Raw genomic sequence first — 17,335 nt, 5'->3', positions numbered from 1 at the left:
TGATCTTTGGTGGAGATGCTGTGCTGCTGCTGTTAACTTATGTTTGGGGCCATTTCTTTCTTTTTCGGCTTCAGGTTTGTTCTTTGTCCTTAATTAAGGGATGAGAGGTTGGTTTCTTTGTTTGGGCTTGGGGAGGAGTTGTTTTTGGTTTGTTTGCACTAATGTTCAAGCGGGGGGTGAGAGGAATCAGCGGTGGGTAGGATGCTAGGGGCCATGGGCGGGGGCGGCCAGGCTAGCTGGATGGGCTAGTTCACGGAAGTGCAATGTGTGTGGGGGGGGGGGGGGGGTGTGAGTGGAAGATCAGTGGGGAATGGGGGTAGGGGTTATTGCTGGGGGATCTGGGGTTGGGTGGGGGGGGGGGGAAGTACTGCTGACAGGGGGTGTAAAGGGAGGAGGATCAATGGCGGTGGGTGCCTGAGGGTGGCCTGGGGTGGTGCGGGACACAGGCTGGAGGCTGCCCCAAGAGGGAGTCTGGTTGATTGGCAAGGGGGGGTGCGGCAGGGTGCTCCCCAACCAGGCTGGTCACGTGGAACATGCGAGGATTGAATGGTCCAGTCAAGAGTGCCCATATGTTCACACACTTGAAGCGATTGAAGGCGGATGTGGTCATGCTACAAGAGACGCACCTGAAGTGGGGGACCAGATCAGGCTGAGGAAGGGGGCGGGATTCTCCGACACCCTGCCGGGTGGGAGAATCGCCGGGGCTCGGCATGAATCCCACCCCCGCCGTCCTCCCAATTCTCCCGCCCCCCAAAAACCGGCCCGGCGTGAGTTGCGTCACCCGCCTCGGAGAATGGCGGGCTCCGGCGTGATTCAATGGGCGCTGGGGCCACCCGAATTCTCCAGCCTGTGATGGGCCGAAGTCACGCCCGTCTGTAGCCGGTCCCGCCTGCATAAATCAGAGTAGGTCCCTTACCGGCGGGACCTGGCGGCGCAGGTAGGCTCCGGGGTTCCTGGGGGGTCGGGGGACGGATCTTGCCCCGGGGAGGTGCCCCCACAGTGGCCGGGCCCGCGGTCAGGGCCCACCAATCCGCAGGCGGGCCTGTGCTGTGGGGGCACTCTATTACTCTGCATCGGCCATTGTGGTCCTCCGCGATGGCCCATGCGGAGACGAACCCTCCCGCGCATGTGCGGGGATGACACCAGCATGTGCTGGCGCTCCCACGCATGCATTGACTCGCGCCGGCCGGCGGAGGCCCTCCATCACCGGTTCGCGTGGCGCCAGGCCCCTATCCCACCGGCCGGCGGGGCACCAACCACTCCGGGGCGGGTCTAGCCTCTTAAGGTGCGGAGATTCAGCACCTTTGAGGCGGTCCAACGCCGGAGTGGTTCACGCCACTCCATCCTGCCGGGACCCCCCGCCCCGCCGCGTACGGGAGAATCCCGCCCAGGAATGGGTTGGGCAAGTATTTCATTCAGGCTTGGATTTTAAAATGAAAGGAGTGGCGATTTTGATCAATAAGCGGGTGACGTTCAAGGTGGGAAAAGTAGTCTTTTCCCAGGCGGACTCTTGGGGAGGTATGTTATGGTCAGTGGGAAACTGGAGGGGATGCCAGTCGTATTAGTCAACATCTATGCCCCGAACTGGGACGATGTGGAATTTATGAGGCAGGTGCTGGGGAGGATTCCGGACCTGGATTCTCATTGGCTAATTATGGGGGGGGGGGGGGACTTTAATACGGTCCTGGATCCAAGACTGGACCGGTTGAACTCGAGGTCAGGGAGGGTGTCGGCAACAGCTAAGGCGCTCCGGGGTTTCATGGACCACATTGGGGGGGGGGGGGGGGGGGGGGTAGATCCATGGAGATCTGCAAGGCCGACGGCAAAAGAATTTCCGTTTTACTCCCATGTGCACAAAGTGTACTCCTGAATAGATTTTTTCATTGTGGACAAGACGCTGTTGGCAAGGGTGGTAGATGTCGAGTATTCAGCAATAGTGGTGTCAGATCATGCTCCGCACTGGGTGGATCTACGAGTGAGCGGGGGGGGGGGGGGCAGCGCCCACAACGGAGGCTGGATGTGGGACTGTTAGCGGAGGAAGAGGTATGTGAGCAGAGGAAGGCCATCCAGGGGTATGTTGAGAATAATGACATGGGGGAGGTTCGGCAGGTTTGGGAGGCACTGACAGCTGTGATCCAGGCAAAAAGGGAGAAGATGGAGCGGGTGGAGATAGAAAGGCAAGTGCAGGAAATTGTGCACATGGACAGGAGATATGCAGAGGCCCCAGGAGAAGGCCTGTTAAAGGATCGGCACATGCAGAAAATGGAATTTGGGTTGTTATCCACGGCAGTTGCCAAGGGTGAGGGGGTGGTATATGAGTATGGGGAGAAAGCGAGCAAGGTGTTAGCACCAGTTGAGGACGTGACATAGCAGACGGCGAGAGAAATTGGGAAAGTGAAGGACACAGGTGGGAATAATGTCTTGGACCTGGCCGGGTGTATGGGGTGTGCAGGGAGTTTCATAGCAAATTATGTAAGTTGGAACCACCAGCCGAGGAAGAGGGGATGAGGCAGTTTCTGGGAGGGTTAGAGTTCCCGATGTTTGATGAGAAGCTGGTGGAGGGCCTGGGGACCCAATTGGGTTTGTAGAAGTAGTAGAGGGGCTGGAGGCGATTCAATCGCGTAAGGCCCCGGGACCGGACGGGTACCCGGTGGAATTTTATAAGAAGTTCTCGGGGGTATTGGGACCGCTGTTGGTAAGGGCCTTCAATGAAGCAAAGGAATTGGGAGGGCTCTCTGCGACGTTGTCACAGGCATCGATCTCCCTCATTTTAAAACAGGTTAAGGATCCGGAAAACTGGGTCATATAGGCCGATCTCCCTGTTAAATGTGGATGCCAAACACCAGGCACCGGTGGCGAGTGTGCGGACGAATCGGGTGGGATCAGATTACTTCAGGTTGTACTGGGAGATGAGGTGGGGATGTCCACTTTCCCCACTATTATTTGCTTTGGCTCTAGTGACGTTGGCATTGGCATTGAGACCGGCAGGGAATAGAGACAGGGAGTGTGGGATACAGGGTCTCGCTCTACGCCGATGATCTGCTTCTCTACATATCGGACCCGATGGGGGGAATTGAAGGAATTGATGGGGATATTGGAGGAATTCAGACGGTTTTCGGAGAACAAATTGAATATGGGTAAGAATGAGGTCTTTGCGATCGAAGTGAGGGGGTAGGAAAAGAAATTGGGTGGGATGCCGTTGTTTGTTTTCCAGAGCCTCCCAATATTTATTCCCAAGGCGTTCTTCAAAAAGGTGAATGCAGAGATCTCGGGATTTGTTTGGGCGGGTAAAGCCCCGCGGATGAAAAAGGAGCTGCTGGAGCGGGGGCATGGGGGTTGGCCCTCCAGAATTTCATTAACTACTACTGGGCGGCGAATATTGCGATGGTCAGAAAGTGGGTAGTGGGGGAGGGGTTGGTAAGGGAACGGATGGAGGCGGCCTCATCTAAGGATACGGGTTAGGGTATATTGTTAGCGGCACCTCTACCGTTCTCGCCGGCTCGGTATTCCACAAGCCCAGTAGCAGTGGCAGCCCTGAGGGTGTAGGGATAATGGAGACAGCACATGGGGTTAGGGGGGAGTCGGTGTGGGCACCGATATGTGATAACCACCGGTTCGCTCTGGGGGGGCTGGACGGGAAGTTTCGGAGTTGGCAGCGTGCAGGGATTGAGAGATTTGGGGTCTCTTTACTGATGAGGAGCTTGGAGGAGCTGGAGGAGGAGTTTGAGTTGCCAGGGGGGAATGGATTCCGGTAACTGCAGGTGAGGGATTTTGTGCGGAGGCAGGTTTCGACCTTCCCGTGGGTTACAGGATAATAATTATAATCTTTATTGTCACAGGTAGGCTAACGTTAACACTGCAATTAAGTTACTGTGAAAAGCCCCTAGTCGCCACATTCCGGCGCCTGTTCAGGTACACAGGGAGAATTCAGAATGTCCAAATTACTTAATAGCACGTCTTTCGGGAGGAAACCAGAGCATCCGGAGGAAACCGATGCAGACATGGGAGAACGTGCAGACTCCACACAGACAGTGACCCAAGCCGGGAATTCAACTTGGGACCCTGGAGCTGTGAATCAACAGTGTTACCCACTGTGCCACCGTGCTGCCCGGTGGTGTCGAGAACAGGAGTAGGAGAGGGGAAAGTCTCCGTGACCTATAAGGAGCTGATGGAGTGGGAGGGACCCCCGATAGGGATGGTGAAGAGAAAGTGGGAAGAAGAGCTGGGAGAGGAGTTGGAGGCCGGGTTATGGGAGCAGGTCCTGAGAAGAGTTAATGCATCCTCATTGTGTGCAAGGCTCAGCTTGATACAGTTTAAGGTGATCTACAGGGCGCACATTACTGTGGCCTGGATGAGTAGGTTTTTTGAGGAGGTGAAGGATAGGTGTGGGCGTTGTGCGGGTGTTCCTGCGAACCATGTCCATCTATTTTGGGCATCTCCGAGGCTGAGGGGTTTCTGGCAGGGGTTTGCTGACGTCATGTCAGAGGTCTTAAAAGTGAGGATGGTTCCAAGTCCAGATGTGGCGATCTTAGGTGTGTCGGACGTCCTGGCCTTTACCTCCCTGGTGGCCTGGACACGGATCTTACTAGGGTGGAGGGACTCGGAGCCCCCAAGGTCAGGGGTGTGGGTTAGCGACATGGCGGGGTTTCTCAAGACTCGAAAAAATTAAATTTGCCTTGAGGGGTTTGTTGCAGGGGTTTGCTCGGAAGTGACAGCCATTCATCGACTTCTTCGAGAAGAATTAAGCTGTCAGCGGGGGTGCGGAGGGTGGGGACATAGGAGAGATGTGTGAGGCTAGGAGAACCATGGTGGTTGGGGAAGGTGACATTGTTAGGGTCAACCATGTTGGCTGGGGTCTGCGCCCGGGGGGTGGGGGTGGGGGGGGGGGGGGAGGGGGGGGGTTGTTGGTTATACTGTCATGATTTTGTTTTTGTTGAAATTTGATGTGTAAAATTGTTTAAATTGTAAATGCCGCAATAAAATATTTTCTAAAAAAAAAGGTTCCATTTGGGCCTCGATCGTTCTGAAGAGAAAATTGGTTGGTTCAGGAAAGAAAATTGGTCTGCAGGCCTCTATCCTTCAGCCACTCGGCCCCTACAGGCTTTCTGGAGAGAGTAAGCCCCCATAATAGCCTTTGGGAGAGAATTAGCTGGACATTTCTGGAGAGTGCATTGAGGCTCTCCTTCTTGCTGCCAGAATCAAAGTTGAACCCAAACGCAACCCTTGAAGCTGTGAGAAACGTTCCAGTGAGCTCAGATCCAATCACCACCTGTTATCAGGCACAGCACAGCCTTTTGGATTCTTCAGTTTGAATGAAAGGTTCAGAATTCTTACAGGCTGCAATGCCTTAAAAAGACATGCCCACTAATCATCCATAGATCAAAGATCTAACAGCAAAATAAAAGGGGAAATTAGGGGATAAACAGGGAACCAACAAGAAGGACCTTTACAATAGTCAAAACTAATGATAACATAAGAACATAAGAACTAGGAGCAAGAGTAGGCCATCTGGCCCCTAAAGCCTGCTCCGCCATTCAATGAGATCATGGCTGATCTTTTGTGGACTCAGCTCCACTTTCCGGCCCGAACACCATAACCTTCTATTCCTTTATTCTTCAAAAAACTATCTATCTTTATCTTGAAAACATTTAATGAAGGAGCCTCAACTGCTTCACTGGGCAAGGAATGCCATAGATAAGGACAGGATGGTGACCCAGTGGTTAGCACAGCCGCCAATGTCCCAGGTTCAATCCCAGCTCTGGGTCACTGTCCGTGTGGAGTTTGCACATTCTCCCCGTGACTGCGTGGGATTCACCCCCACAACCCAAAGATGTGCAGGGTAGGTGAATTGGCCATGCTAAATTGCCCCTTAATTGGAAACAAAATAATTGGGTGCTCTAAATTTCTAAAAAAAATATATCGGTAACAAAGGTAGAAATGAGGGTTTAAACAGCAGTTGAGCTGTGGGAGGGGCAAAATTGGGTGGTTATGTGGAGGTGGAAATAGGCGTTCTCAATGATGGCACAAATATGACACTATGGTTGCAAACAATTGGTTTTAATCTCAGGCTGTTGCCAAAAAGAGGAGTGAAGCTGAGAGCTAAGGAATGAAGTTTGGGGCAGGGACTAAAGATAATGCCTGAGTCCTCCTAATGTTTAATTGGAGGACATTTCTGCTTATCCAGTACAGGGGTGGAATCCTCTGGTCCTGCCAGCAGGAAGAAGCTTGTCTCATGGGAGAACTTAATTTGGCATGAGGCCAGGAATAAGGTTCCCACCGGTAGAATGAACAATAGGAACTAAATTCTTGAGATTTTAACGTTGGATTAAAGGCAGGGGTTGACCTTTTTGACAAACAATGTCAGGAAAGTCTTTTACATAAAATGCTCATGAAAAGGCCACCTCACTGGAATTAGAATGTTGACTTTTACAACTGCACCTAGCAGGGTAGAATTCTTCCATGATTGACAGTGAGTAACGGTTGCATTGTCCTCTTTGAAAAACATCTCTAAATGCCAACTTTTGCTTCTGACTGGGTGCAGTTGTGTGGAGGATGACGGAGGAAGGGAAGCAGGGTTAGCGGAGAAAGGTGGAGCAGTGGCCAGGCAAAGGTGGAAGGGATAGTTCAGGCTGTCGTGTGTCTTTCAAATATGGCACCCCAAGGGACAGCACAGTGGGGCAGTGTTAGCACTGCTGCCTCATGGCGCCGAGGACCCGGGTTCGAGCCCAGCCCTGGGTCACTGTCCTGGATGTCAGACATGTCTGAAAGTTTAGCAACAGTGGAGAAACTGAGAGAGGTGATGATGAGGTGGAGCTAGTTGTTATGAGCATACATGTTAAAACCAACTACATCATGAAATTATATTGAATCCGTTTACATATACGGATATAGACATATATATATATGCGTATATATAATATACATACATAGAAATTGTTTTAAAATAATGTTGCAAAAGTTTTAACAGGTGAGTATAAAATTAAATTGGGGGTACTTGAACCTGGGTTGGGTTTTAAGTGGACCAATCGGCCATTATACATGGACCGGGATTCTCTCCTACCTGGCGGGGCGGGGGGTCCCGGCGTACTGGAGTGGCGAGAACCACTCCGGCGTCGGGCCTCCCCAAAGGTGCGGAATTCTCCGCACCTTTAGGGGCTAGGCCCGCGCCGGAGTGGCTCCCGCTCCGCTGACCGGCGCCAACGGCCTTTGGCGCCCCGCCGACCGGCGTCGGGGCTGGCCGAAAGGCCTTCGCTGGTCGGCGTAAGTCCGCGCATGCGCCGGAGCGTCAGCGGCCGCTGATGTCACCCTGGCGCATGTGCGGTGGAGGGGGTCTCTTCCGCCTCCGCCATGGTGGAGGCCGTGGCGGCGGCGGAAGAAAAAGAGTGCTCCCACGGCACAGGCCCGCCCGCTGATCGGTGGGCCCCGATTACGGGCCAGGCCACTGTGGGGGCACCCCTCGGTGTCAGATCGCCCCGCGCACCCCCCCCCACCCCCCCGGGGCCCGCTCGCGCCGCCTGCTCCTGCCGGCACCAGAGGCGGTTTAAACCACGTCGGCGGGAGAGGCCTGACAGCGGCGGGACTTCAGCCCATCACGGGCCGGAGAATCGCCGCGGGGGGCCCGCCGACCGGGGGGGCCTGCCGACCGGCACGGCGTGATTCCCGCCCCCGCCGATTCCCGGGTGGCGGAGAATTCCGGCCACAGCGGGGGCTGGATTTACGAAGGCAGTACTAAGTAAAGCAGCCATAGCATAATATAGCTCAATGTGTAATAGAAAAGGAGAGGTAACAGATAACCGCCCCTCCCCAATCTCCAGAAATCCACTCCTCACCCACATGACTTCTGCCTGAACGGTACTTGGCTGGGCCAAAAGAAAACTCAATATTTCAATGAAATCATAAAGGAACAATCCAGATAAATCGGAAAGATAAAATGACAGTTAGAGCAGTGGACTCAAAGGGAATCATTTGAACCAGAGAAGGTTAAGGCACAACTTGATATAATCCCACAAGTAGTAAAAGGGGTGCAACAAAAATTGGTGGGTGTGATTTCTTGGGCCCGTTCGACAAGTGTGTAAATCCCGTTATGGCCGCTAACTCTCGCAAGAGGGCCATAACCGGAAATACGTCGGGGAGATCTTAAAATGAAATATTCCCCGCACCTCCCCCCTCTTTTGTTGACATGATTAGGGGTGCGCACCTGAATTCCATTAAACAGCTTTACTCCGTACCTTTCAGCCCCATGTGATGCCCCCCCCCCCCCCCCCCACCTACCCCACCCCCCAGCAGCGTGATGACATGTTGTCACGATTCACCGCTGTTTCTCGAAATCGGTTGCGATGACCACGCTGGGCTTGCAGAAGTGCCTGGAGGCCCCAGGGTTGAGGACCTCTCCCAGGGAGCTCTAAGAGAGGGCACTGAGATAGGACAGTGCTAGGGGGAAAAAGCTTCGCCATTGAGGGACGGGGGCTTCCCCTTATGTGTAGTGGTGGGGGGGGGGGGGGGGGGGGGGGGTGCATGCCGGAGAACATGCAGGAAGGGGTAATGGACAGGGGGAGAGTGCCCCCGATATATCTGCGGTTGGGGGTCGCCCCGAAGCTGGTCGGGAGGCCCTCCATGACCTTGAGGGTGTGCGGGGAAGCGGATTTGGTAGATCGTGCCCCGATCTCTGTGTAGGTGGTCTTGCAGGCTCTGTGAGGCACCACCCCACCGCAGGCTGATGCTGCAAAATACGCCCACCAATTTCTTTCTGTTGGAAGATCGGGACAGAAAACCTGGCTGTGTTTCTGGAGAGAAGTATGTCGGATTTCAGTCAGTACTGGACGGAGGCACAGGACAGGACGGCCATGTTACAACCAGCCATGTACCAGAACAACATGGACATTGCAGCTGAGCTCCAGAGCTTGGCCCAGTCACAATGGGCATGGCTGTGGCCGTCGAGGACATTGGCCTGGCACTAGCTGACCTAAACTAGCTGATGCCCGCCGCCCGGCGTCGGGGCTGGCTGAAAGGCCTTCGCCGGTTCGCGCATGCGCCGGTGCGTCAGCGGCCGCTGACGTCACCACCGGCGCATGCGCGGTAGGGGGGGTCTCTTCCGCCTCTTCCATGGTGGAGGCCGTGACGGCGGCGGAAGAAAAAGAGTGCCCCCACGGCACTGGCCCATCTGCCGATCGGTGGGCCCTGATCGCGGGCCAGGCCACCGTGGGGGCAACCCCCGGGGTCCGATCGCCCCGCCCCCCCTCCCCCGGAGGCCCGCTCGCACCGCCAATCATGCCGGCAGCAGAGGTGGTTGAAACCACGTTGGCGGGATTGGCCTCTCAGCGGCGGGACTTCGGCCCATCGCGGGCCGGAGAATCGCCGCAGGGGGCATGCCGATCGGCGCAGGGGGTTCGCCGATTGGCACGCCGCGATTCCCGCCCCCGCCAATTCCCGGGTGGCAGGGAATTCCGGCCACGGCGGGGGAGGGATTTACGCCGGCCCTGGGGGTCGGAGAATTTTGCCCCTGTTCACTGATGTTCCAGTAAGAAGTCTTACAACACCAGATTACAGTCAACAGGTTTGTTTCGAATCACTAGCTTTTGGAGCACAGCTCCTTCCTCAGGTGAAGAGTGTGAGGGATGGACTGGGCTGGGTGCAGAGGTTGTGCCAAGAGTGGGGATGGGGAGGCAGGGGGAATATGCACCAAGGGCAGGAGTCCGACCTCGTCAAACGATAAGGAGCACCAGAGCTCATCGTAGAGAAGGTCCCCATTATCCTCCAACTCACGGACTACACCTGCTGATACTGCCAACCCAGAGCCAGCACCGTGTAGTGAGGCAGGTGGGAAGCACGGAGGGAGGTGCAGGTGTGGATTAGGGGGTAGTGTGGGGGGGTGGAATGGGACTTTTGAGCTGCTGGTGGCCAGGCCCCCTGGATGCAAACAGATTGTCACGTGAGCGGCTGCCCTCGCACATGTTGTGTGGCTTTCTGTGCCTGCCTGGGTCCCATGCCCTGGCTATCCTGGCCCTCTTCCTTATCCTCCTCGTTTGACGAGGCCTGGCATTCTCCCTCCTCCTGCAGTATGTCACCCCTCTGCTGCGCGGTGCTGTGGAGGACGCAGGAGACTCCAACGATGTGGGAGACCCTATACTGGAGGGCCCCACCAGAGCAGTCCAGGCACCTGCACGGCATCTTCAGGATGCCGATGCAACGCTCGATCATGGCCCTGGTCGCAGCATAGACATCGTTATAGTGTTTCTCCGCGTTGGTCTGTGGCCTCGGATAGGCATCATCAGCCACCACCGCAGCGGATAAACCCTGTCACCCAGGAGCCAATCCCTCAGCCGGGGGACAGCCTCGAATGTGTCGGGCACTGGAGCGTGTGGTAGGATGAAGGCATTGTGCTCGCTGCCCGGTTATTAGGTGCAGACATGCATGATGTGCAGCTGGTGGTCACACACCAATGGACACTGGGGGAATGGAATCCCTTTTGGTTCATGAAGGGTACCCCCTAATGAGACAGTGCTCAAGGGGGGGCATGTGTCCCGTTGATTACCCCCTAGACCTGGGGTCTCCCAATGATTGTGGTGATTCCTGCTGCCTGCACTGCCTGGTGGGCTCGGTCCTTATCCAGGTGGATGTATTGTGCTGCCCGGGCATAAAGGGCCTCCTTAACAGCGTGGCTGCACCCGTGCATGGAGGTCTCTGATATCCCAGACAGGTCCTGGAAGGACCTCATTGCAAAGATGTTCAGGGTGACCATCACCTTGACAGTCACCGGGAGCAGGTGTCCTCCCCTATACTGCGTGGTTCCAGGTGAACCATGATCTGGCACAGATGCCTCATGGTCTCCCTACTCAACTGCATTCGCCACCAGCACACCCGGTGCAACAGGTCCTCGTATGACAGGTGTTGTCGATACACACGAGGCCTGGTGCGACCCCACCTCCTCCTCAACCTGATGGGTTGCCGGCTCTCCATCATCGGCTGGCTCTTGCTCCTCTGGGGCAGGCTCCTATTGTGCAGGGTCCTCCTCGAGCAACTCCTGCTCATGCAGCCTCAGTGCATTTGCTCGGGCTGTGGCTGGACAGAAGCCAACTATTCCTGGTTCGATACCAAAGTCCATTTTCTGCAGGGGGTAAAGGGCAGACATGTTAGCATGGTGAGTATTCATGTGTCCAACCAGGTCCAATGGGTTACACGGTGGCCCTGGCCTGCACTAGAGCCTCTGCCCACACATGTCCCCCCCTGCCCCTGTTCCCACCCCCACCTCTGACCGTTCCCCCTGACACTTTGCCCTCCGCAAGGAACCTCTGGCCCCATTCGGGCTCGGCACCAGGGGGCCTCTGACCCCACTACCAGTCCCTACCGGCAGGGGTACCAGTGGCTCACGCTACCCATGCCAGTGGTACGCTCTGCGGCCTGTCTCCTGCACCCTCCTGTGGGTTCCACTGTGGGTGGGCCATGTGATACTCTGTCAGCAGCATGGCGCCAAGTTGGGGGGGGGTGCAGGTGCACAGTACGCTACCGATTGGCGCCATGCATGGAGGCATGCTGCAGGCAAGGTCCATGGGTGGGCCTCGGCCAGGGGGGTGGGCATCTGTCAGGACCGTAGCTGTGGTTGCTGTGGGTCCTTCGTACAGCGCACTAGTCTTGTCTACATGTCTGGGGCAGGATGAATGGGGGCAGGGGCGCAGTAGGCAGGCAGGACGTGGTGACAGCCGGTGGTCCTGTGGGGTGGGCTAGCTGAGAATTTCACTTGCCAGACATCTGCCCTGCGAGGGCCAGTGTGCTAGGGAGGGTGCAGTTCTCCTTCTGCCCCTGCAGTGGGATAACGCCTCGAATGGGTGCATTAGGGCGTGCCAACAGCTGGTGAGCTATGGGCTGCGCTGGGCCACACCCATCCCGTTGATGGGTCGGCTGGGATCTGTGGAGTCCTATGCAGGTGGCCTGGGGTAGGGGGCACCCATACGGCCGATGGCGGTCTGCACATTTATGGGACACAGTAGGCAGTTAGTGGAGTAAGCAGCCAAGGGGGTGCCTTGCAGACCGTGGCAATGGCAGTCCATACCTGGACACATCGGCCCATGGCCCATTTCCTGTTTGTCTCCGCTGCTCCGCCCCTGCTGATGTCTCCCGGCCCATGGCATAACTGGCAGCCCATCGTTGCGCCTTTGGTAACTTGGCTTACCTCCTCTCCCTCATCGGCCGCGACGCCTCTTTCCCGATTGTAAATGCCACAAGTGAATCACGCCATCATCACCACCTGGTCAGGCCCATTAATGATATGCAAATGGCCATTACTGTACAATTAGCACGCCCGCACCGGCGTACAACATGGAACACATTCACTCTGTTATCGAAGCACCGGAGCAGGCGTTCCATTGAGCAACTGCCACCGACCTCGATTTTCGGTTGACGTACAATTCTCTGCTTGATTGCGATCCGCAATTCCGGCATTGCTGGATGGAGAGTCCCATCCAAGGAATTAGTACTGATAAAGTGCTAATAAAGGTGGTGTAAGCCAAAATGAAACAGGCACTAAGCCCTGGTCTAGAATTCTAAGGGAGGTGAGAGAGGAAATAGTAGAGACTCAGACAACAATCTGTCAAACATCCTTAGATATAGAAGTTGTGCTAGTGTCTGAAGGTTGCAAACCTTTTTCCAAGAATCAGAAACTAAGAACATAAAGCGGGGATCTGATGGAAATATTCAAAACTATGATGGGTTTGACAAGGTAAATAAGGAAAACAAGATTTTCGCTGATTACTTAAGTTGGTAATTGGGATGCATAAATTTAAAGTCACCATCAAAAGAGAAAGGGAGGGTTCAGGAGAATGATTTTTTAACAAAGGGGCTGTTAGGTCATGGATTGCCCCATCAGAAAATAGTTCAATCCAATATCAGATTTAATAAGTAAAATGGATACTTAAAAAAAGATGTGGGAGGGACCAGTGAGAAGGATAGGAAATGGGACTAAGGCGTATATCCCTTTCAGAGAATTAGATCAAGCTCAATGAGCCAAATCATTTTACAGCACAAAATTAGGTTATGTGTGGCTTTCAACGGCCCTCACACTGCTTGTCAAGACTTGATTGAATGCCACGCTGATGATTTTACTTCCTCGTGGTGATGCAGTTTTTTGGAGTTTCATCAGTCCAACACAAACTACAATTTGCAGCAACATTAAAATTGCCGTAATGTTATTAGTTTGTATCCTGCAAACCTGATGTGTTTCACAAATTAATTTTTTTTTAAAAATCAGAACTATTTGTAATGATGCTTTATCTGAGTTGAGGATGTGCTACCTTAACACGATAAAATATCCAATTCAGAACTTCTGTGTGACTTTAGCTGTGACTCACAAAACTCCAGCTACTCAATGTGTTTGTTGGGCTTATGTGTCATCCTACAGGAATATTTCAAAATCCTATAGGGTTTTAAGAAGAATTCTAAGACATTTAGCATTGCATTTTTCTTCCTTCTTTCTCTAGCTGTTAAGGTAAATGTTTAGCAAAACATTCCCTTTACTAACCTGCACCAGGTTTCATAGCGACTGGACTGACTGTAGCCAGATCTAAACTGGGTATCAGTTCATACGCTTTGTCCTGTTGCTTGGCCTTCCCTTCATGATATCTGCTGTAAATACCTCTGCCTGCAGAATATCCACCCAGGTACGATCCACGAGGTCCTGCTGCTCTGTTGCCAGCTGCCCCTCTACCTCGACCACGCACAGTGCCTGCTTTAAAACAAAATGTCCAATTTTAAAAATAGGGCAAGTGTCGCATTTAAAATATTAATTTGATTTCTCAGAGTTGCCACCAGAGGAAGCATTTGTAAAATGTTTCATGTTGGGCCTACTTGAACGGTGAGAACACCAAGCAGCATTTGATCTGTGTTTTTGAGGAGAGCATCGCGAGCTATACATATCCTGGGGCAAAATATTAGTGGTCGCAGCCTGTCAATGGAAACGATGGTAGCATTTAAAGTGACAAATTAACAAGGGTATTTAAGAAGTGTTCAAAATTATGATGGGTGAAGGTAAAATAAGGGAAAAGGAGGATTTCCACTGATTAGTATGTGCAATTTTAAGATCACCATCAAAAGAAAAAGAGAGGATTCAGAATAGTTTTTTTAAAATTTAAGGACTAAGACATGGGGCTGGATTCTCCAATTTGAAGATTAAGTGCTGACGCCGGCGTGGGAACAGTGGCGCTAAACGCCTGGAAAAACAGCGCAAAAGCGGCACCGATCCTCCGTCTGTGGGGGACTAGCAGGCACGCAGCGTAGAGCCCCCAGCTTTAGCTGCGGATACGGGCAGAGAATTGCCGGGTCTATGGCCGCTTACCCGGCCTGCCAAAAACTGCCTCTCTCTGACCAGGCTCGCCAGCCCCGGACCATCCCCCACCAGTGCCCCCAGCCCCAGCCAAAGTCCCCCCTGCCCGCAGAACGTCTCCCACCCGACTCTGGAGGCGCTGGACTCAGTCCGCAGCCGCCATGCCGGGTTCCCAAAAAAAAAAATTAACACACTGTCGGCCCATTGAGGGCAGAGCATCGAGGGAGGGCCTCAGGTGATATCCTGAGGCCGTCCTGACGTCATGCGGCATACTCTGTGAGTATGCCGTTTTGGGGGGTGGGGGGAGCATCACAAAAGCGGCGTTGCCCCCCGATTTCGGCGGCAACGGGAATTTTCCGGCCGATCGCCGAACATGATTTGGCGTCGGAGACGGGAGAATCCCGCTCACGGATTGCCCCATCTGAAACTGTAGTTAAATTCCAGAATCAGATTTAGATGGCAAGTGGGATAATGGGCCAATTAGTCTTATTCTGTGTTGTAAAGTTATGTGATGTTTCCAACTGCCCCCACACTACTTTTTGTGGCAAAATACCCTTAGTGACAACCTTATTTTCACTGAATTACACCAAATTAGAACCTTAGTTAGGCCACACTTGGAGTATGGTGTTCAATTCTGGTCGCCACACTACCAGAAAGATGTGGAGGCTGTAGAAGAGATTTACCAGGATGTTGCCTGGTATGGAGGGCATTAGCTATGAGGTGCGGTTGAATAAACTCGGTTTGTTCTCACTGGAACAATGGAGGTTGAGGGGCGACCTGATAGAGGTCTGCAAAATTGAGGGGCATAGACAGAGTGGATAGTCAGAGGCTTTTTCCCAGGGTAGAGGTGTCAATTACTAGGGGGCATAGGTTTAAGGGGCAAGGTTTAGAGGAGATGTACGAGGCAAGTTTTTTACACAGAGGCTAGTGGGTGTCTGGAACTCGCTGCAGGAGGAGGTGGTGGAAGCAGGGACGATAGTGACGTTTAAGGGACATCTTGACAAATACAAGGGGCTGGTTTAGCTCACTGGGCTAAATCGCTGGCTTTTAAAGCAGACCAAGCAGGCCAGCAGCATGGTTCGATTCCCATACCAGCCTCCCCGGACAGGCGCCGGAATGTGGCGACTAGGGGCTTTTCACAGTAACTTCATTGAAGCCAACTCGTGACAATAAGCGATTTTCATTTTCATTTTTTCATACATGAATCGGATGGGAATAGAGAGATACGGACCCAGGAAGTGTAGAAGATTTTAGTTTGGACAGGCAGCATGGTCGGCACAGGCTTGGAGGGTCATAGGGCCTGTTCCTGTGCTGTACTTTTCTTTGTTCTTTCTTTGTTCTTAAATTAGTTTGGAAGAAGATATTTTGGGAGGGAAAGATTTGGCAAGATTCGAAATAGGTGCGTTCATTCTGATGTTTGCTATGCTCAAACTTTATGTTGCCAGCTCATTGTAATGACAGGAGCATGCAGCTCAGAGCTAAACACAATGCCGGGTGGCCGCAGGCATCAGCAAGGGATTTATATGAGGATAGCACTACTTTGTCATGATATCCATAGAGGTTGATAACTTGAAAAGATTGAAACTTCCAGTTCATAGGTGAAAGAATGACACAACAGGATTTCACATTTTAAGACAATTACTCCAACAAATGACTAAAAATACTATTAATTCTACAGTGGGCGAGATTCTCCATTTTGGAGACTATGCGGGATTCTCCGTCCAGCGATGCCAGAATCAAAAAACGCAATCAGACGGAGAATCGTGCATCGGCCGAAAATCGAAGCTGGCGCTTGGTGCCCAACGGAATGCCATGTTCCAGTGCCTCGATAGCGGCGTGAATGCTTTCCATGCAACACGCTGGCGTGGGCTTGCAAAATGGCATATCATTAATAGGCCCGACCCGGCATTCCCCAGGCCTCTCACGATGCTCCATCTCCGCCAGGCAGAGTTGCCGACAGCGAGGTTCACTTGTGTTATTGAAAATTGGGAACCAGGCTCTTGGCTACTGAGGGAGAGAGGGGGGCACGAAAAGTGTCCAACATCGTTATAGCGTGCTGACAGTCGTGCCATTGGCTGGGGGACATCTTCCAGTGCCGGGGAGTGGCCAGGAGGTGGCCCGTGGGATGGGGTGGCCAAGCACGGACGGCCATTGCTGCAGCCTGCAAGGCAGCAATGCGGCTGCACATGTCACTGACTGCCCACTGTGAATTTTGCACCATGTGTCGTATGGGTTCCTCCCCAGGTCACCCCCCCTAGTTACCCTCGAGCCACAGCTGATCCATCAACAGGATGGGCGTGCTCCAGTGCAGCCAGTGCCATCTTCTTGGCTGGGATGAGGGGGTGTGGGGAGTAGAGTGCTTATATGTAGCTCCTGCTTGTCAGGCTCTCCAGTGCCAATCCCAACCCCGTCGTATCACACACCTGCATGCATTGGAATCACACTAGATCCACGTAACTCCGGTGCTAACCCGTTAATGTGTTCTGAATTGCTCTGGTACTGGCGCACTTTCGGGACCACAGGACACTCATGATTCAGTCCCGGCATCAGCACTTAGTGTCTCCCGCCGGAGGAGAATTACTACCGATTTATGTTCCCCCAGGACCGCAAATTGGAAAGCAATTCACTCTTCCTAGCCATGAACATTTATGCATGGCGAGGAATATGAGGGATTCCCGAGGCAATCCCACTATCGGGCAGCCATTTCGAGCGGAAAGCTGATGACAAAGTCTTGCTGCCGGCCACCCCCCACCGCACCGCAAATCAGCCCCCCCACCACAAAGCAGCCCCCACCACCCTCGGATTGCCTGAGCGCTCCCCTTCCCCCAAGTACATTCTCCAAACTTCTATTGTCTCCAAGTTTAAATACCTTACACCTTCTTCCCAGTAATATAATCTGAGCCTTCCTTTGACCTTCAACAATCAAAGCATCCTGTCTTACTGTCTAGCAGAATTCAGAACAGGTCACATGATGCCCTTCATTTTACTTAAATTTAAAAATACAATCCCAAAACTTAATAATCA

At 53.3% G+C, this 17,335-nt stretch overlaps 1 protein-coding gene across 25 annotated transcripts in view; it reads right to left on the bottom strand.

Annotated features, from left to right (window-relative positions):
* The window catches only part of rbm47 (RNA binding motif protein 47), a 273,757-nt gene that overhangs the window by 20,482 nt on the left and 235,940 nt on the right, over nucleotides 1-17,335 (bottom strand). For 19 of the 25 annotated variants that reach the window (XM_038791353.1, XM_038791355.1, XM_038791357.1 and 16 more), the window contains one exon: nucleotides 13,511-13,717. The exons of 2 other annotated variants lie outside the window; for them this stretch is intronic. In XM_038791353.1, the coding sequence (XP_038647281.1) occupies nucleotides 13,511-13,717 (207 nt within the window). The remainder of the gene's footprint in view (nucleotides 1-13,510; nucleotides 13,718-17,335) is intronic. 4 more of the 25 variants (XM_038791350.1, XM_038791368.1, XM_038791345.1 and 1 more) reach the window with 2 other exon arrangements.

Source organism: Scyliorhinus canicula, chromosome 3 (assembly GCF_902713615.1).
Source record: "Scyliorhinus canicula chromosome 3, sScyCan1.1, whole genome shotgun sequence".
Lineage (NCBI taxonomy): Eukaryota > Metazoa > Chordata > Chondrichthyes > Carcharhiniformes > Scyliorhinidae > Scyliorhinus > Scyliorhinus canicula.
This window is presented reverse-complemented; position numbering and strand designations above follow the sequence as displayed.